Source organism: Delphinapterus leucas, chromosome 7 (assembly GCF_059928025.1).
Source record: "Delphinapterus leucas isolate spDelLeu-1000000601 "Yukka" chromosome 7, BTC_Dleu_Yukka2, whole genome shotgun sequence".
Lineage (NCBI taxonomy): Eukaryota > Metazoa > Chordata > Mammalia > Artiodactyla > Monodontidae > Delphinapterus > Delphinapterus leucas.
The window spans coordinates 85,087,529-85,108,810 of record NC_143135.1 but is presented as its reverse complement, the minus strand read 5'-3'; the positions used below and the strand labels follow the sequence as shown (position 1 = coordinate 85,108,810).

Genomic DNA, 21,282 nt, shown 5'->3' with positions numbered 1-21,282 from the left:
TATTGTGTATGGAATTACCAAGTGAAAACTGCTTTGCAACTCCTCCATCTTAGGTTTTTTCCACATGTCCTACCAGCTCTTCCATAGATTCTAATGTAAGTTAATGTGTTGGAGCAGTATAAAAATTAAATTTACCTGTTTCTTCTTTAACCACAGTTATCTGTAGGAAAGTAATGTAGGATTATCACTGATAAGTTAAAGCCATTTTTCCTAAATCTGTTTAGCCATTTAGTAAGTGGATTGAATAGAAAGGTTTAAAATGTCATACAGGAAGTATTGTCAGGGAAAGAATCTTGGCTGTGCTGCCTTGCAAGCCTAGGTTGAATCCTGCATCTCCTGCTTATTGGTTCTTGACTATTGTTAACCCAATAACATGAGTCTGAGCTGCATCATTTGACATGAGGTTACCACACATCTTACCCAATGGCTGTGAGGACTAAATGCAGTGTTTGTAAAGTGCCTAGAGTATGTTAAATGTTTGGAACTAGAAAAGTACCTGTTAACTCTTAAAATCTTAGTAAAGCTTTCTAAAGTTTACAGTTTAGCAATAATGACCACCTTATAAAAAGCATGTTCTCTCTTGTCTCATTCAACATTCATACACTCTGAATTTGTATAATGTCTTGTGCTCTAAAATAATGAAATATCATTGAAGTATATTTTATTAACCTTGGATTTATAAAAATTGTCTCTACTTCTCTGTATAACTAAAATGCTAATGAACTAAACTGTTTTGGCAAAAATTTTGGTAGTATATGAAAGTACCTGATAATGAGGGTCTATGTGACTTAATAAGAAAGCTAGCTTTTTGGCCTTGTTTGAGTTCAATATGTTAACTTAGGTTTATTTTTTCTTTCTTTCTTTCTTTTCTTTCTTTTTTTTTTTTTGACAGAAAAAGAAGCTACCCAGTTCATTTCCAGCTGGAATGGATGTGGACAAATTTTTGTTATCATTGCATTATGATGAGTAAATATTCTGAACATATAAGAACAGTAGCTATTTAAAACTACTATTCCTTAAACTATGAGTGTAGGGAATGAGATACTGACAGAATCTGAAAGCATGACCTGCACTTTCATTGTACTGAAATTTCACTTTATTTCTAAATCATGCTGTTTCTAAAGCAGCTTCCTAGTTTGTAAATAGCTTTACCTTGGTATATTTTTATTGTGGAAAAAACATTTGCAGAAATGTGAGTAAAAAAAGAAATGTGAGTAAAGCCAATCTGCAAAACTGTATATCTTTGACAATTGTATATTGTAAATACTGTGTAAATCTTGTTGAAATAGAGCTTAAATCAACCTAATGTTCTTACATTGTATTTTTTGGCTTCTTATGATCTCTAATTCTGAGGCTTATTCATCTGGAATAGTTTCTCACTTTGAGTGGGAAAAGTATACTTTTCCTTATAAATTGCCTTCAGTAATTGTCCCACAAGATATCTGAAGACATAGCCACTAATTAGTACAAGAGTGATAATGAATTCAAATGGTAATAAAGTAACCAGAAATTAACAATTTGGGGTTTTTTCTAGAGTGAATACTTTGCCGCCCCTTCTTATAATTGCAGTAAAGATAATGTTCCTAAAATTGTACACTTTATTTCTTCTGGTTGTTCTGGTCTCTTTGTTTTAAAGAGAGAATTTTGTAAACCATTTGAGTGTTCTGATCTTTTGTTTATAACTTTTAAGATCTTTTACATAACTTTAAGTGTTTAGACTGTTGAGCCATAAAAAGTTTGGTTATGTAGTAGTTGAGATTTCTTGGTGTGTATATACTTTTCCCCTAAATACTGGGGATTTAAAGAACTGCACTAATTCATAGAACTTTTTACATAGTAGAGACCAATGCACATTTAATTTAAATCTTGTGTTCTATGTTAAAGCTTGTATGCAGGATTATCTTCTGTTGTCCTTTTAGAAAGCCATATCCATCATAAGATGTAAAAAGAGAAATCATAGTTTTCTATTTTAATTTAGTTTCTCCTAAAATGGGCTGTGTTACACTTGGATATAGTACGTTGTCTCTGTACCCCTTAAAGTATTATAGAGTTTCTCTCAGAAAGTCCTTAAGGAGAATGAAAGAGGTGCCTTCTCTGTATTAGACTCACACACATCAGTCAAGTTGAAGAATTGGTTTAAACCTTTAAATGAGTACAGAAATTATAATTCGTACCAATTGTGCCTAGATATTAAAGTATGTTCTCTTAAGTGCTTTCTGTTTTGTTAAATATCAGTATACTAAGGGTTTTTTCTGCAGGTGTACATATTTATGAGTCATTTTCCTCAACCATTTTTTTTTTAATACTGGGCCTTTAAAAAACTAAATCCATCACTACATTTCTCAATGTGGAAATCACGTCTTACTAGCTGAACCTTACTGCAGAAATTTGTGTTGTAATAAATTTTTATGATGTGGCAGTGGTCTGTTCCTAAGGAACCAGGAATTAGTACAGTTAATGTTTATTTAACTCAGCTTGATACTGTACTACAGTTAGGTTTGAATAAATATTTTCATTAACTTCAAAAGTTTGAATTCCTTCATATTGGCAATCATTCTCTTTTAGATACTTTGAAGAAATTCCTTTGCAAGTCAATTCTTGTTTTCGGAAGTTTACATAATGCTGAAAATTATAGATTTTCTTCTCATTCAGTTAATTTGTATGTGCTAAGGATTCATATACAAATAAAATAAGCTCACTTTCTTCAGGATTCTTAGTTCACTAGCCAGGAGCCACTAGATATAGTCCAAAGACAACTTGTATTTGGAGCTTTCATTTATGTTCAAGAATAAAACCATAGTCCCCATTTTATCCTAAAAGTCCCAATGTGCTAGACTTAATTATTGTACCCGGTAATCTATTTTAACAGTCATATGCCCAGTTGACTACATTTCAGGGTTAAAGTATACCACAGACAACTTGTGGCTACTTCTGTAACTACATGTAAGGATCCATGCACTGTTTATTTTTGACATTACTTAGTGCAGCAGTCCCCAACCGTTTTGGCACTAGGGACCAGTTTCACTGAAGACAATTTTTCCACAGAAGGGGCGAGGATGGTTCAGGGTTCAGGCGGTAATGTGAGCGATGGGGAGCGGCCCATGAAGCTTCGCTCACTCGCCCGCTGCTCACCTCCTGCTGGGCGGCCCGGCTCCTAACAGGCCATGGATTGGTACTAGTCCAGGGCCCGGGGGTTGGGGACCCCTGACTTAGTGTACTCAGTTGTATGCCAAATTTGAGAAGTCTTGTAATTAAAATATTTGATTAGTTTAGCCCTGGATATTGTTGGAACCCTTTAGTAAGTATGTTGAAATTTTACATGAGTAAAGCATCCATCAGCATTCAGCCAAAGGCTAGATGTCATGACTATTAGGAATACCAAGATTAAGCTTTGATAAGGAGTAATTTCAAAAGCATGGTGCTATATATTCTACATTCATCATTTTTCAAGCCACCATCTTTCAGCCTCAGGCTTAACTTATTGAAATTATACATCAAATTTTGACCCTGGTAGTATGCATTCTCTTTTAATAGACTTTCCTATTTTTATAAATATTGGTTAACATTTTTGCATACTTTACTAGTCTTTTTTCCCTAAATTATTTTTTCTATATAATTGAACTTAAACTGTAAATATAACTTCCTAATGCTTTTTTTACTTTAGATAATATCAGGCACTATCCAGTTTTTAGCTATTATTTTTAAAAAACTAGCAGTGAACATGTTTGTAAATAAATATTTATGTTGTCAGTTATCTCCTTAGGAGATGCTTTAGAGAGTAGAATTACCAAGTCAAAATTTAGTGTACATTTTTTTAAGGACCTCAATACATTTTGCCAAATTTCTTCCGGGAAATTACTTCAATTAATATTCCTGCCAGGAAATTGTCATTTCTTCCATAGTATATGCTTATACCTTACCAGAGATATATTCAACTGTATCATTACTGGTTTCTATTGGTTTTTTATTTCTTGATTTGTTGAAATTAGGATAAGCTCCTAATCCATATATAATTTAGTTTGATACCTGGTGTGAAGAAAGAATCAGTACATTTTTTCCCTAAATATTTAACCACTTGACTCATAAAACTGCTTAAAATAAGGTTTCTCTCCTCACACACATTTATGTATAATGTCTCTCTTATCCTCTACTGATGCGTAATCTTTTTTATTTACAATTCTAAAATCCAAAATGTTCACAACCAATTTTTTCCCTTAAGTTGAGCATCAAAACTCATTTCAAGGCAAAACCTGACCTGATTTGACGTGAGGCTACATTAGTCTTTATCTCATTTGGTATGAATATTCATATTTTGCTGGAAAAATAGCAATGTGCTTAATTAGTGTACCGTTTCAGATTCAACTGAGTTATATGATATATACATTCTGTTACTTTTTAAAAATCCTAAATATTCTGAACTATGAAACCCAGCTAACCAGAGAGGTATAAAATCAAAGGTTTTGGACCTATATTAAATTTATACACATATACATGCACTACATAGTACAGTGTATAGATTATTTTGTGCCATTGATGAAAGCGTTGTAGCTTTATGTCCATTATAACTTTTCTGATTTTTTTCAGGTATTTGTCTCTTTTAAGCTTCTGGATTTACTTTAGAATCACTTGTATTTTTTCCAAGTTAAAATTCTATTGGAATATCCATTTGAAGTACATTAACCCTATGAGTTAACTGATACTGAAAAGCTAATGGCAACATGGTATATATCCATAATTTTGTAGTTATCCCTATCCTCACAAATGTCTTATTAAACTGGGTATTTTGTTGTTTGTTGCTATTTTTAGGGAAGTCTGCATTCCTTTGTTTTAACTGATTATTGCTTTTTTGGTAATGTAAAATTTTTATGGAAGGATAAAACAGAAAAAGTGCAGAAACTTATTATACAGTTCAATGAATTTTCTAAAAGTACACAAATCCACTTAATCACCCAGATCAAGACTACAATTGGTACCCTAGAATCCCCTCATGCTTCCTTCTAGTAACTAACTGCTAATCCCAAGGATAATTATTCTGACCTCTAGAGCCATAGTTTCAGCCTTTTTTAACTTTGCATAAATAGATTTATGCAGTATATAGTCTTTTTTTAACTTCTTTTGCACAAAATTATGAAAACCATTCACGTTGTATGTAATTCAGTTGTCATTCTCAGTGTTGTGTTTTTTCATTGTATTTATCCACAATTTATTGTACCACAGTTAATCTATTTTACAGTTGAATATTCTTGTACATGTTTTTTGGTGAATGTATTACACTTTTCACTTGGATATATATTTAGGAATGGAGTGGCTGGGTCATCGGGTTTCATATACCCAACCTTATTCAGATTTTTCAGTTTTCTAGAGTGGCTGTACCAAATCATGTGACTATCAACAGTGTAAGGAGAGTTCCAATTGTTCTACATCATTGTCAGTACTTGGTATTTTTGTTATAGCCATTTTGGTATCACATTGTGGTTTTGATTTGCTTTTTCCTGATAAAGTTGAAAACCATTTCAAATGCTTTTTGGCCATTCAGGTTGTCTCCTTTGATGTAGTATCTGTTTATCTCTTTGCCCATTTTTGTATTGGATTGTCTGCCTTTTTCTTACTGATATGTTGCTGGTCTTTCTGTATTCTAGATTTAAGTTCTTTCTCGGATGGATATCTAATATCTGAATATTTTACCATTTTTTCTTCTAGAAGTTTTTTTGTTCAGCCTTCTGTATTTTGATCAATTATCCATCTGTATTGGATTTTCTATCTGAATGTCCAATTAACTCAGCACCATTTATTGAGAAAGACTATCCGTTCCGAAATACGTTCCACTGTTACCGCTGTCATAAGCTGGTAAACTGAATATGTGTGGGTTTGCTTCTGGACTCCCGATCTGTTCCATTGATCTATTTTTCTAAAGATGTGCCAGTAACACAACATCTTAAGTACTATAGGAAATATATTTTGTTTTATTTTCTAATTAGGCCCCTTACTGAATGGACATTATTAGAGCTAATGACTTTCCTGATGCTTATTTATTTACTAAAGATATATCATCTTGAAATAATTGTTTTCCAGTTTCTTCTTACTACACTCATAGTATTTCCAGTAAAACTAATAATGATCAAGATAGGCTTTCTCGTCTTATTCTTTATTTTAATAGAGATGTTAAGTATAATTTTGGCTTTTGTTTGTAGTGTTTTAAGTATTTATATCAGGGGGGCGTTCCCTAGTGTCCTAGTGGTTAGGATTTCGGACTTTCACTGCCATGGCCCGGGTTCAATCCCTGGTCAGAGAACTGAGATTCTGCAAGCTGTGCAGCACAGCCAAAAAAAAAAAAAAAAAAGATAATTTATATCAGGAGTATTTGTTCAACCTAATTGGATGCTCTTCTAACATCAATTAAACTGTTTTCATTAAATCCATGAATTTCTTTTTATATTGATAACCCTAATATTGTGTACTTTGCAATCTTAATGATTCTTTAAATATAATTAAATTTGATTTGTCCACTTTTTATTTAAATGTTTACTTCTAGTGAGATTGGTTTCAAGCTTATTCCAATTTTTTAAATGAACTTGAAACTTTTGTCTCTTTCTAGTGTATCTGAATATTGGAATAATAAAGGGTGCCTACTTTTAAATTAATGTGATATTTAAATAAGGTAATATATGTAAAGCATTTAGGTCACTGGAACATAATAAGCGCTTTCCTTTAACATCTAGCTGCTACTCTAGCTGATGCTGATTTTTATTATTTTCTGCAACAGTTTTTTTTTTAATTGAAGTATAGTTTGTTTACAATGTTGTGTTAGTTTCAGATGTACAGCAAAGTGATTCAGTCTTATAAATACTGAGTATAGTTCACAGTGCTATATAGTAGGTATATAGGTCCTTGTTGGTTATCTCTTTTATATATAGCTGTGTGTATACATTAATCCTAAACTCCTCATTTATCTCTCTCCCCCTTTCCCCTGTGGTAACCATAAGTTTGTTTTCTATGTCTGTGGATCTATTTCTATTTGTATATAAGTTCATTAGCATCTTTTTTTTTAACTTCACATATAAGCAATATCATATGATATTTGTCTTTCTCTGGCTTACTTCACTTAGTATGATAATTTCTAAGTCCATCCATGTTGCTGCAAATGGCATTATTTCATTCTTTTTTATTACTGAGTAATATTCCATTATATGTCATGCCTTCTTTATCCATTCATCTGTAGATGGACATTTAGGTTGCTCCCATGTCTTGGGGCAACAGTTTATTCAGTAGAGTGGGATATGTGTTCCTTCAAACTAAAATCACCAATAAATCATATAAGCCTGAAGGCTTTTGCAGAAGAAGTTCAGGTTTTTCTTCCCGATTTTCTTCCAATCTTGTCAGACTTACGAGTCTTTTTACTGAATTAAATTATATTTTTCTCTGTAATTTTTGCTTGTGTTCTCTTTAAATTAGATGTGACTAATTTTTTTCTGACAAAATCACCTCTTACATTTAACAACTGTATACTTTTCTGATTCACTGATTTCTTATTCTTTGTCTCCTGTTCTCAGAGTTCTTTTTTCATATTCAACTTCTTAAATTGAAGAGTTTTGATTTTTTTCCTAAGCATTTAATTAACACTAAGAACTTAGTTCTGGGCTTCCCTGGTGGCGCAGTGGTTGAGAGTCCGCCTGCCGATGCAGGGGACACGGGTTTGTGCCCCGGTCCGGGAAGATCCCACATGCCGCAGAGCGGCGATGCCCGTTAGCCATGGCCGCTGAGCCTGCGCGTCCGGAGCCTGTGCTCCGCAACGGGAGATGCCACAACAGTGAGAGGACCGCGTACCGCAAAAAAAAAAAAAAAAAAAAAAAAACTTCTGATTTCAATTTTAGACATCAGACTTTGAAAGATGGGGTAAGACTTTCATTTTCTTGTTTTTTTTTAATATCTTTACTTAGAATAAGGTAGCATGCTTTTTATATATATATTTATTTATTTGCTTATTTTTTTGTCTGCGTTGGGTCTTTGTTGCTGCACACGCATTTTCTCTAGTTGCAGTGAGCGGGGGCTACTCTTCGTTGCGGTGCACAGGCTTCTCATTGCAGTGGCTTCTCTTGGTGCGGAGCACAGGCTCTAGGCACGCAGGCCTCAGTAGTTGTGGCTCACAGGCTCTAGAGCACAGGCTCAGTAGTTGTGGCGCATGGGCTTAGTTACTCCACGGCATGTGGGAGCTTCCCAGCCCAGGGCTTAAACCCACGTCCCCTGCATTGGCAAGCGTATTCTTAACCACTGCGCCACCAAGGAAGTCCCCTAGCATGCTTTTTAATTTAAAAATTTACAGTATTTTTATTATTGTGGTCAAAAGATAGGTTAAATTTTCTGTAAGTGTTGCATGGGTGCTTAAAGACAGGTGTTATGTTTATAAAGGTACAAGGTTTGATATTTATTTAATCTTATCAAATCCCATCTAACTTTGTTTTTAATACTTGGCATAAACATTTAATTTCCCATTATAACTATCTTGGACATAGTTTTTACTTTGGTTGTTTGGTATTATTACTCAGTGATAGTCTGTAACTTACATAACTTTTTTTTTTTACCTTTATTGAGATATAATAGGCAAAATTGTAAGATATTTAAAATGTACTGTACATCATGATTTGATCTACATATACATTGTGAAAGGCCCCTCTAGTTAATTATCATGTCCATCACCTCACATATTTATCCAGTTTTGTGTGTGTGTGTGTGAGATAATAGTTGAGTTCTCTCAGCAAATTTAAATTTCAATTATATAATACAGCATTGTCATCTCTAGTCACCAGGTCATACATTAGACCCTCAGACTTTATTCATGTTATACCTGAAATTTTGTACTCTTTGACCTCTCCCTATTTTCCTCTATACCCCCAACCTCTAGCAACTGCTTTCCTACTGTTCCAGTTTTTTGTTTCTTTTTTCTTTTTTTTTTCTTCCAGATTCCACATGTAAATCATACCATGCAGTATTTGTCTTTCTCTCTGGCTTATTTCACTTAGCATAATTCCCTCAAGATCCATCCATGTTGTCACAAGTGGCAAGATTTCCTTCTTTCTCATGGTGGAATAATATGCCATTGTATTTACCACATCTTTTACTCATTCATCTGTTAACTGCCACTTAGGTATTTCCTTACCTTGGCTATTGCAAATAATGCTGCAATGAACGTGGGAATGTAGATTTTTTAATATATATATATCTACACGTACACACACACGTGTGTGTGTGTGTATCCTGTGTTCATTTCCTTTGGATATATACCCAGAACTGGGATTGCTGGATCATATTTTTTTCATTTTTAAATTTTTGAGATATCTCCATACTGTTTTCCATACTTGCACCAATTTACATTCCCACCAACAGTGCACAAGGATTCTCTTTTCTTCACATCCTCAACAACACTTGTCATTTTGATGATAGCCATTCTAATACATGTGAGGTGAAATCTCATTGTGGTTTTGGTGACTACTGATGTTGAACATCTTTTCGTGTACCTGCTGGTCATTTGTATGTCTTCCTTGGAAAAATGTCTATTCACATCCTCTGCCCATTTCTAATTGATTTGCTTTTTTGCTATTGAATTGTGTCAGTTCTGTATATACTTTGGACATTAACCTCTTGTCATATAGATGGTTTGCAAATACTTTTTCCCACTCCATAGGTTGCCTTTTCATTTTGTTTATGATTTCCTTGGCTGTGTAGAAGCTTTTAAGTTTGATCTAGTCCCACTTGTTTATTTTTGCTTTTGGTGTGAAATACAGAAAAAAAAAAATTCTCAAGACCCATGTCAAGGAGCTTATCTCCTGTGTATTCTTCTGGGAGTTTCACGGTTTCAGGTCTTGAATTTCAGGCTTTAATCCATTTTGAATTGATTTTTGTATATGGTGTAAGATAGTGGTCCAATTTCATTCTTTTGCAAATGGCTGTCCAGTTTTTCCAGCACCACTTATTGAAGAGACTGTTCTTTCCCCACTGTATATTCTTGGCTCCTTTGTTGTAAATTAATTGACCATATATGCATAGATTTGTTTCTGGGCTCTCTATTCCACTGATTTATGTGTTTATTTTTATGCCTATACCATACTGTTTTAATTACTATAGCTTTATAATATAGTTTGAAATCAGGAAGTATGATTTCTCCAGCTTTGTTCTTTCTCAAGTTTGCTTTAGCTATTTGGGGTCTTTAGTGGTTTCATACAAGTTTTAGAATTGCTCTTCTGTTTCTTTGAAAATATGCCATTGGAATTTTGGTACAGATTGCAATGAATCTGTAGATGACTTTGGGTAGTATGAACATTTTAATAATATTCTTCCAGTCCATGAGCATGAAATATCTTTCCATTTATTTATGTTTTCAATTTCTTTCATCAGTGTCTTATACTTTTCAGTGTCCAGATCTGTCACTCCCTGGTTAAATTTATTCCTAGGGTATCTTTATTATTTTTGATGCAGCTGTAAATGGGATTATTTTCTTAATTTCTCTTTCTGATAGTTCATTGTTAGTGTACATAAATGCAAAAGATTTTTGTACCAGGCATACCTTGGAGATATTGCAGATTCAGTTACAGATGACCACAATTAAGCAAATATCACAAGTCGCACAAATTTTTTGGTTTCCCAGTGCATATGAAAGTTATGTTCAGACTATACTGTAGTCTATTTAAAGTGTGAGATAGCATCATGTCTAAAAAAAATATACATACCTTAATTTAAAAATCCTCTATTGCTGGGAGTTCCCTCGTGACCTAGTGGTTAGGATTCCAGTCTTTCACTCCCATGGCCCAGGTTCAATCCCTAGTCAGAGAACTGAGATCCTGGAAGCTGTGCAATGTGGCCAAAAAAAAAAAAGAAAGAAAAAAGAAAAGAAAAAGGTAGCTCCAATAAACTAAAATTAAATAAATAATAAGAATAAATTTTTAAAAGTTTTTAAACACTTTATTGCTTAAAAAAAATGCTAAGCATCATTTGAGCCTTCAGCCTTTGCTGGTGGAGGATCTTACCTCAATGTTGACCGCTGCTGGCTGATCAGAATGATGGTTGCTCAAGGTTGGGGTGGCTTTGGCAGTTTCTAAGGCAACAATGAAGTTTCCTGCATCAATTGACTCTTCCTTTCATGAACAATTTCTCTGTAGCTGTTTTATAGCATTTTACCCACAGTAGAACTTCTTTCAAAATTGGAGTCAGTCCTCTCAAAACCCTGCCACTCCTTTATCAACTAAGTTTATGTCATATTCTAAATCTTTAGTTGTATTTCAACAGTCTTTACAGCATCTTTACCAGGATTAGATTCCATCTCAAGAAACCACTTTCTTTGCTCATCCCTAAGAAGCAAATCCTCATTCATTCAAGTTTTATGATGAGATTGCAGCGATTCAGTCACATCTTAAGCCCCAATTATAATTCTAGTTCTCTTGCTGTTTCCACCACATCTGCAATTACTTCCTCCCCTAACATCTTGAACCACTCAAGTTATCCATGAGGTTGGAAACAACTTCTTCCAAACTCCTGTTAATGTTGATGTTTTGACCTAAAGGCATGAATCATGAATACTCTTTTTTTTTTAACATCTTTATTGCAGTATAATTGCTTTACAATGGTGTGTTAAGTTTCTGCTGTATAACAAAGTGAATCAGCTATACATATACACACATCCCCATATCTCCTCCCTCTTGGATCTCCCTCCCACCCTCCCTATCCCACACATCTAGGTGGTCACAAAGCATTGAGCTGATCTCCCTGTGCTATGCAGCTGCTTCCCTCTAGCTATCTATTTCACATTTGGTAGTGTATATATGTCTGTACCACTCTCTCACTTCATCTCAGCTTACCCTTCCCCCTCCCCATGTCCTCAAGTCCATTCTCTACATCTGCGTCTTTATTCCTGTCCTGCCCCTAGGTTCTTCTGAACCATTTTTCTTTTTTTAGATTCCATATATATGTTAGCATACAGTATTTGTTTTTCTCTTTCTTACTTCACTCTGTATGACAGACTCTAGGTCCATCCACCTCACTACAAATGAGTCAATTTCCTTTCATTTTATGGCTGAGTAATATTCCATTGTATATATGTGCCACATCTTCTCTATCCATTCATCTGTCAATGGACACTTAGGTTGCTTCCATGTCCTGGCTATTGTAAATAGAGCTGCAATGAACATTATGGTACATGACTCTTTTTGAATTATGGTTTTCTCAGGGTATATGCCCAGTAGTGGGATTGCTGGGTAGTTCTATTTTTAGTTTTTTAAGGAACCTGCATACTGTTCTCCATAGTGGCTGTATCAGTTTACATTCCCACCAACAGTGCAAGAGGGTTCCCTTTTCTCCACACCCTCTTCAGTATTTATTGTTTGTAGATTTTTTGATGATGGCCATTCTGACTGGTGTGAGGCGATACCTCATTGTAGTTTTGATTTGCATTTCTCTAATGATCAGTGATGTTGAGCATACTTTCAGGTGTTTGTTGGCAATCTGTATATCTTCTTTGGAGAAATGTCTATTTAGGTCTTCTGCCCATTTTTGGATTGGGTTTGTTTTTTCGATATTGATCTGCATGAGCTGCTTGTATATTTTGGAGATTAACATTTTGTCAGTTGCTTCGTTTGCAAATATTTTCTCCCATTTTGAGGGTTGTCTTTTCATTCTTTTTATGGTTTCCATGAATGCTGTTAATGGCATCTAGAATGGTGAATGCTTTTCAGAAGGTTTTCAATTGACTTTGCCCAGATTCGTCAGAGGAATCACTATGGCAGCTATAGCTTTACAAAATATATTTCTTTTATAAGAAGACTTAAAAGTTGAAATTACTCCTTGATCCATGGACTGCAGAATGGATGCCATTTTAGCAGAATTTAAAACCATGTTAAGCTCACTGTACATCTCGATCAGAGCTTTTGGGTGACCAAGTGTATTGTCAATGAGCAGTAATATTTTGAAAGAAATTTTGTTTTCCTGAGGAACAGTTCTCAATACTGGGCTTAAAATATTTGGTAAACCATGTTGTGAGCAGATGTGCTGTCATCCAGACTTTGTTTTTCCATTTATAAAGCACAGGCAGAATAGATTTAGCATAATTCTTAAGGGCCTTAGGATTTTCAGAGTGGTAGATGAGCAATGACTTCAAGTTAAACTCACCAGCTGCACTGGCCCCTAACAAGAGAGTTAGTTAGCCTGTCCTTTGAAGCTTTGAATCCAGGCATTGACTTCTCCACTCTAGCTATGAAAGTCCTGGATGGCATCTTCTTTCAATAGATGTTTCATCTATGTTGAATATTTGTTGTTTAGTGGAGCCACCTTCATGAATTATCTTAGCTAGATCTTTGGATAACTTGCTGCACCTTCTACATCAGCACTTGCTGAATCTTGCACTTTGATGTTATGGAGCTGGCTTCTTCTTACCTTAAACCTCAAGGACCAATCTCTGGTAGCTTCAAACTTTTCTTCTGCAGCTTCCTGACCTGTCTCAGCCTTCACAGAATTTGAGAGAGCCAGAGGCTTGCTCTGGATTGGGATTTGGCTTAAGGGAATGTTGTGGCTGGTTTGATCTTCTAGCCAGACTAATAAAACTTTCTGCTTACAGTAAGTCCCCCACATACAAACCTTCAAGTTGTGAACTTTCAAAGATGCGAACATGCGTTTGCATGTCCAGTCACATGTTAGTTCACATGTCTGGTGTATATTGTCACATTGCGTGCATCCTCTACAAGTGGTTGTGCTTTTGTCCAGACCCTCCGTCTCCTATTGCTGACAATCCTTCAGCTCTACCATCTCCCACTTCTTCTCCGTCCTCCAGTCAGTAACCTGTTCACTTGATGCCAGCCCCTGTATGCCACCTGTTGTACTGTACTACTATACTTTTCAAGGTGCTGTACTGTAACACCTAAAATGTTTTAATTTTTGTGTTTGTTTTTTATGTATTTGTGTGAAAACTATTATAAACCGATTACAGTACAGTACTATATAGCCGATTGTATTAGTTGGGTACCTAGGCATTGGACTTACAAACAAATTGGACTTATGAACTCGCTCTCACAACAGAACTTGTTCATATGTATGAGACTTACTGTATTAGCAGTGAGGCTGTTTCACTTTCTTAACATCCCTGGGTTCACTGGAGTAGCACTTGGTAACTGGCACAAAAGGCCTAGCTTTCGGACTATCTCGGCTTTTTACATGCCTTCCTCACTAAGCTTAATCGTTGCTAGCTTTTGATTTAAAGTGAAAGACATGTGACTCTTCCTTTCACTTTAACACTTAGAGGTCATGTAGGTTATTAATTGGCCTACATTCAATATTGTTGTGTCTCAGGGAGTAAGGAGGCCTGTTCCCTCCCCTCAGGGAGAAGGAGAGAGATGGAGAAGTTGCCAGTTGGTGGTGCAGTCAGAAGACACAATATTTATCAAGTTCACCATCTTGATATGAGTGCAGTTCATTGTGCCCCCAAACAATTACAATAGTAACATCAGAGATCACTGGTCACAGATCACCATAACAAATATAATAATAATGAAAAGTTTGAAATATTGTGAGAATTACCAAAATGTGACATAGAGACACGAAGTGAACAAATGCTATTGGAAAAATGGTGCTGACAGACTTGCTTGATACACAATGCAAGGTTGCCATAAAGCTTCAATTTGTTGAAAAACAAAAAAATACAGGCATATCTCGGAGATATTGCAGGTTCAGTTCTAGACCACTGCAATAAAGCAAATCACAAGTCACGCAAATTTGTTTCCCAGTGCATATAAGTTATGTTTACACTATAGTCTATTCAGTGTGCATTAGTATTATGTCTTAAAAAACAATATGTATACCTTAATTTTACTGCTAAAATATGCTAACCATCATCTGACAACACAGGATTGCCACAAACCTTCAATTTAAAAAAACAAAGCAAAACAAAAAAACCACAGTATCTACAAAGTGCAATAAAATGAGGTATGCCTGTATATTGACTTTGTATCCTACAACTTTATTATATTCATTTATTATAACAGTTCTTTGGTAGAGTTTTTAGGGTAGTCTGTATATAATACATCATCTGCATTTCATCTACTTCTTCCTTTTGTGGAAGCTTTTTATGTCTTTTCCTTGCTTGCTATTTTAATTGTTCTGCTTAGGATGTCTAGTAATATGTTGAATAAAATTGGTAAGAGTAGGCATCCTTGTCTTGTTCCTGATCTTAGAGGAAAACCTTTCAGCTTTTCATCGAGTATGATGTTAGCTGTGGGCTTGTCATATATAGCCTTTATTATGTTGAAGTACATTCTTTCTACACCCCCTATATTGGGAGTTTTTAACAAGAATGGATGTTGAATTTTATCAAATGCTTTTTCTGTATCTTGAGATGATCATATGATTTTTATCCTTCATTTTGTTACTTGGTTTATAACATTGACTTATGGATACTAAACTATGCTTACATCCCTGGAGTAAATTCCACTTAATTATGGTGCATGATTCTTTTAATGTGCTGTAGATTTTGGTTTGCTAATATGTTGTTCAGGATATTTGTATCTACTTTCATCAGAGATATTGGCCTGTAGTTTTCTGTTCTTGTAGTGTCCTTTTTTGGTTTTGGTATCAGGGTAATGATGTCCTCATAAAATTTGTTTGGAAGGATTCCCACTTCTATTTGTTGGAAGAGCTTGAGAAGGATTAGTATTAATTCTTTAAATGCTTGGTGGAATTCACCAATGAAGCTGTCTGGTCCTGGACTTTTCTTAATTTGGAGGTTTTTCATTACTGATTCAGTCTCCTCACTAGTAATTAGTATGTTCAGATTTTCTATTTTTTCATGCTTCAGTCTTGTAGGTTATATGGTTCTAGGACTTTTTCCATCTCTTCTAGTTTGTGCAGTTTATTGGTGTATAATTGTTCAGCATACTCGCTTATGATTCATTGTGTGGTACTAGTTGTAATATCTCCTCTTTCATTTATAATTTTATTTATTTGAGGCTTCTCTATTTTTAAGTCTAGCAAATGATTTGTCATTTTTTTTTAAAAATCAGCTCATTTTTTTTAATCTTTTCTATTATCTTTTTAGCCTGTATTTCATTTCTTTTTGCTCTGATCTTTATTTCCCTGCCTTCAACTAACTTTGGGCTTAGTTTGTTCTTTTCCTAGTTCCTTGAATTGTAAAGTTAGGTTGTTTGAGATCTTTCTTGATTCTTAGTGCAGTATGAAGTTCCCTATTAGAACTGCTTTTGCTCCATCACATGTCTTGGTGTGTTGCATTTCTATTTTCATTTGTGTCAGAATATTTTTTTATTTGTTTGGTTTTCTTCTTTGACCCATTGGTTGTTCAGTAGCATGGTTTTTAATCTCCACATATTTGTGAATTTTCCACTTTTCTTCTTATAATTGATTTCTAGTTTCATACCATTGTGATCAGAAAAGATGCTTGATGCAATTTCAGTCTCCTTAATCTTAAGACCTCTTTTGTGGCCTAACATATGCTCTATTTTGGAGAATGATACATGTGCACTTGAGAATATGTATTCTGCTGCCCTTGCATAGAACGTCATAATGTATCTAAGTCCATCTGGTCTAACGTATCATTTAAGTCCAGTGTTTCCTCATTGATTTTCAATCTGGATGAAATATCTATTGTTGAAAGTGTGGTATTGAAGTCCCCTATTATTGGATTACTGTCTCTTCCTCCCTTAGGTCTCGTTTCCCATCCCCCCACCACCACCGGCCACGCTGTGCAGCTTGCAGGATCTTAGTTCCTCAACCAGGGATTGAACCCAGACCCCAGCCATGAAAGCACCAAGTCTTAACCACTGGACTGCCAGGGAGTACCCTCAGGTCTGTTAATAAATGCTTTATATATTTAGGTGCTCCAATGTTGGGTGGATAAATATTTACAATTTTTTATTCTCTTGTTGGATTGACCCCTTTATCATAATATAATGACCTTTTTATCTTCCTACGTTCTGTGTCTTAAAGTCTATTTTGTCCAATATAAATATAGCTACCCTGCTTTCTTTTGGTTTCCATTCATGAGATATTTTTCCATTCCTTCACTTTCAGTCTCTATGTGTCCTTAAACCTGAAGTGATTCTCATGTATGCAGCATATAATTGGGTCTTTTTTTTTTTTTCCATTCAGTCATTTAAGGTTACTATTGATAGATATGGACTTACTATTGCCATTTCGTTCATTGTTCTCTGGCTGTAATTCCTTTGTTCCTTCATGTCTTGCTTTCTTCTTTTGTGGTTTGATGATTTTTTTTGTAGGGGTGTGCATAGACTCCTTTATCTTTTGTGCATCTATATAGGTCTTTGCTTTGTAGTTACCATGAGGCTTATATAAAACATCTCATATTTATAACAGTATATTTTAAGCTATAACAACTTAATTTCAAATACTTAAGTTCTACACTCTACTCCCCCCTCTATTTTATGTTTTTGATGTTACAGTTTACATATTTTTACCTTATGTATCCATTAAAAATTTTTGAAGTTATGCTTTTTTTTTTCTGTACGCGGGCCTCTCACTGCTGTGGCCTCTCCCGTTGCGGAGCACAGGCTCTGGACGCGCAGGCCCAGCGGCCACGGCTCGGGCCCAGCCACTCCACGGCATGTGGGATCCTCCCAGACAGGGGCACAAACCCACGCCCCCTGCATCAGCAGGCGGAACCCCAACCACTGCGCCACCAGAGAAGCCCTATGCTTATTTTTAATCATCTTGTCTTAGCCTTCACACCAGAGTTATAAGGATTTACCCACCACCATTACAATAAAGTATTCTGAATTTAACTATATATTTATCTTTACCAGTGAGACATACTTTCAAAGGTTTGTCACTAATTAGCATCCTTTGATTCAGGTTGAAGTCCCTTTAACATTTTAATAAGGCTGGTCTAGTGGTAATGAACTCCTCCAGCTCTTGCTTGTCTGGGAAACTATCTCCTTCAATTCTGAAGGACAGCTTTCCTGGATAAAGTATTCTTGATTGGCAGTTTGTTTGTTTTTTCTTTCAGCCCTTTTGAATATATCATACCACTCCCCTCTGGCCTATAATGTTTCTGCTGAAAAATCTGCTGATAGTCTTATGGGGGTTCCTTTGTTCATGACAAGTTTTTCTCTTGCTGCTTTTAAGATTCTCTGTCTTTAACTTTTCACAATTTAATTATAACGTGTCTCCATGTGAGGGCTCTTTGGATTTATCTTTTTTGGATTTCTCTGTGCTTCCTGAATCTGGTCTGTTTCTTTCTCCAGGTTAGGAAAGTTTTCAGCTGATATTTCTTATAAGATTTCTGCCCCTTTCTCTTCTACTTCTGGGACCCCCTATAATGCATATACTTGTTTGCTCACTTGATGTTGTCTCATAAGTCCTTTAAGCTGTCTTTACTTTTTTTCTTTGCTCCTCTGATTGCATAAATTTCACTGCACTGTCTTTGAGTTCACTGATCCTTTCTTCTACTTGTCTGCTGCTTAACTCCTCTATTGAATTTTTCAATCCGGTTAGCATATTCTTCAGCTCTCTGATTTCTGTTTGGTACTTTCTTATATTTTCTACCTTCTTTGAAATTCTCACTTTCTTTAAACATTGTTCTCCTGATCTGTAAGCATCTTTATGACCATTATTTTTAATTCTTTATTAGGTAAATCACTTATCTCTGTTTCATTGAGATCTGTTTCTAAAGTTTTATCTCATTCTTTTGTTTGAAACATATTCCCATTTCTTCATTTTCCTTGACTGTGTTGGTTTCTGTATCTTAGATAAAAGAGCCACCTCTCTCAGTCTTGACAAAGTGATCTTAGGTAAGAGAACCTTATACATCAGCCTGACCAGAGCTCTTTATCTCTTAAACATTTGTAATTTTCCATGCTGCCTTCTTTGTTCTTAGTGGCTCCCAAAGGGGAAGACTGCAGTCTGTACCTAGATGCAAGTTGATTGAAAGCTGTACTTGTAGGCAGCAACTGGGAAAGTATGTAGTTAGGGCCCTCTCACGGAGAAAACTGGGAGATGGGCTTTTTTGCATGTTGCCTCTGCACTGGGCCCAGGTGTATACCCTTGGGAGGTGTGGGCAGGGCTGCTATACCCATTAATGACTGATTCTTTGCTACAGTTCTGTGGCACCCATAAGTATAAAACCTGCTGGCTATCAGAGCCAGGTGATCCAGGGGCCTTTCCCTTCGGTGGCAGCTGCAAAAGCTGGGGCACGAGATGTGTACTGGGCTCAAGTGAGAACATAGAGGTGGTATCTGCTGGCTTCCCCAGTCTCCAGGGAGGATGCCAATCAGCTCCTAAATGCATGCTAAATTCTCATGTCATCCTTCATAAAAGCCACTTCTTCTATGACCCTCTTTGGATTCTCCATAACTTCATTTTGAGTAATCTTCTTTACATGGAATAGTTCTTGTCCTATTTTAACACTTTCTGCCTTGATGTCTAATAATTTGTGATATACACCAGCCATCTTTTACTTTGTAATTGGGTTTTTCAGCTTTTATCTTCTATAGTAATTTAAAATGTGGAACTCCTTTTTACATTCCAATGGCATTTCCCTTTATTTAGCATATATACATATATATATATATTTTTTTAACCCCTGTTTCACCCCTATCTTCCCTTGCTCCCTAGTCAGTCCTCAATCATTTTTTAAAAATTTAACTTTCACACTCCCAAATTCTTGATTATTCTTTCCATGTGCTGATAAACCTTTGTCATTTTTGGAGGAAACATCACAGTGCTACATTTTCTAAGCTTTTGCATGCCTAGACACTCCTTCTAGTATCTTTATCACTCTTACTCCATTAAAAATATGTAGATGTTGGTCACTTGTCTTCTGACAGTTATAGAAATAAGGACTAAGGTTACCAATTTTTCTACCTAGCTGTTTGAAGAATTTTTTTCTTTACTGTCTTTTCCATAGAACATTACTGTGAAATCAGGCCTTCTAAATCTGCACACTTAGTAAAAAATCTGAGTTTTTCTCTTATATTGTAATTATTACTTCAGAGTACCTTTCTTTTTCCTTTTTAATAAATACCATTTACTTGTTGGTTCTGTGTCTTTTCTTTTTCTCTCTTCATTTACTCCCAGATTTAAGTTTTCCAGATGACTGACTTTTGGATTCATTGTTAATTCTGCTTATCTTCAGTGAAGTATTCTAAATATTTTGGGTTGGATTTTTTTTTTTTCCCATGTATTTTACCCAGTTCCTCTTACAGTTAGGGCAGCTACTTATCTGAGACTGAGAAGCCAAACATACTGAGTTAAGAACTTGGGCTCTGGAGTAAGACTGCCTGGAACTGAATCCATCTCAGCTACTCACGAGGTATTTGACCTTGAGAATTTATTTTACCACTCCATGCCTCAATTTCCTTATTTTTATAGGAGGGATAATAATGGTACCTACCCTATTGAGTTTTTGTGAGGATTAAAGGAGTTAATACAAATAAAGACTCTAGGACACTACTTAGCACATAATGAGCTGCAAAAGGGAGCTGTAATTACTATACAGATATTTTTGAAAGTAGTCTTTGAATCTTAAGAACAATTTTTTTCCATGTTATCTTTTTTTTTCCTTCAACGATAAGGATTCACTGAATAATTCACTGAATTATTTGCCATGAGATATATGTAATACCACTTTTCTGTCCTCTCTACTCCCCAACTATTGTCAACATCAACTTAAACAGGTTTCCCTTCTCAGAACTGCAGCTGAGGTTGGTGTGCATAGCCCCTGCCTACAGTGTTTTTTTTTTCTAGATGAGATGCAACTCAAGATACTTGTGCTGCATTTTCTTCTGCTTAAGAACAGGTATTGTGGCATAATGAAAGTGGCGATCTCTTCCCTTCAGAAATCCATTCAGTTGAGCAGTTTAGTTTCCACCTTCTTTCCCACTCTCTGTGCTACTGTAGTAATTCAGAGCAAAAACCCTAACCCCCACGCCCAAACAAATTCTGAATGATGAGGTTATGAGAAATTGCACCCACTTCAGACCTGAGCACGTGGGTTCCTCCTGTTTCTAGCAACACTACAGTCTTTGGCTTCTTGACTAATGATATGAGGCATTCCTAGTTTGCACAGAATAACTGCTCTTGCTTTGAAGGGTCTATTAAATCTAAATTAGTGATAGATAACATTCACTTAATCTTTAACAGTCCTCAAAAATGTAAAATAAGATTTATTCTCTAAGGTGGAAGCTTCTAGCTACTTATAAGTCACTAATATTGCACAGTGGTATTTTAAACAGTACAGCCTTATAACAAAAATGTGCTCAAGATTAGAAACAATGTAAATTA

General features: G+C 35.4%; 1 protein-coding gene across 4 annotated transcripts in view; it reads left to right on the top strand.

The window, feature by feature from the left end:
• The window catches only part of NPAT (nuclear protein, coactivator of histone transcription), a 61,591-nt gene extending 49,896 nt beyond the window's left edge, over nt 1–11,695 (top strand). For all 4 annotated transcript variants that reach the window (XM_089915506.1, XM_022561586.3, XM_089915508.1 and 1 more), the window contains one exon: nt 893–11,695. In XM_089915506.1, coding sequence (XP_089771632.1) covers nt 893–970 — 78 coding nt within the window. In that variant the 3' untranslated portion in view covers nt 971–11,695. The remainder of the gene's footprint in view (nt 1–892) is intronic.
• The last annotated feature ends 9,587 nt before the right edge of the window (nt 11,696–21,282 follow it).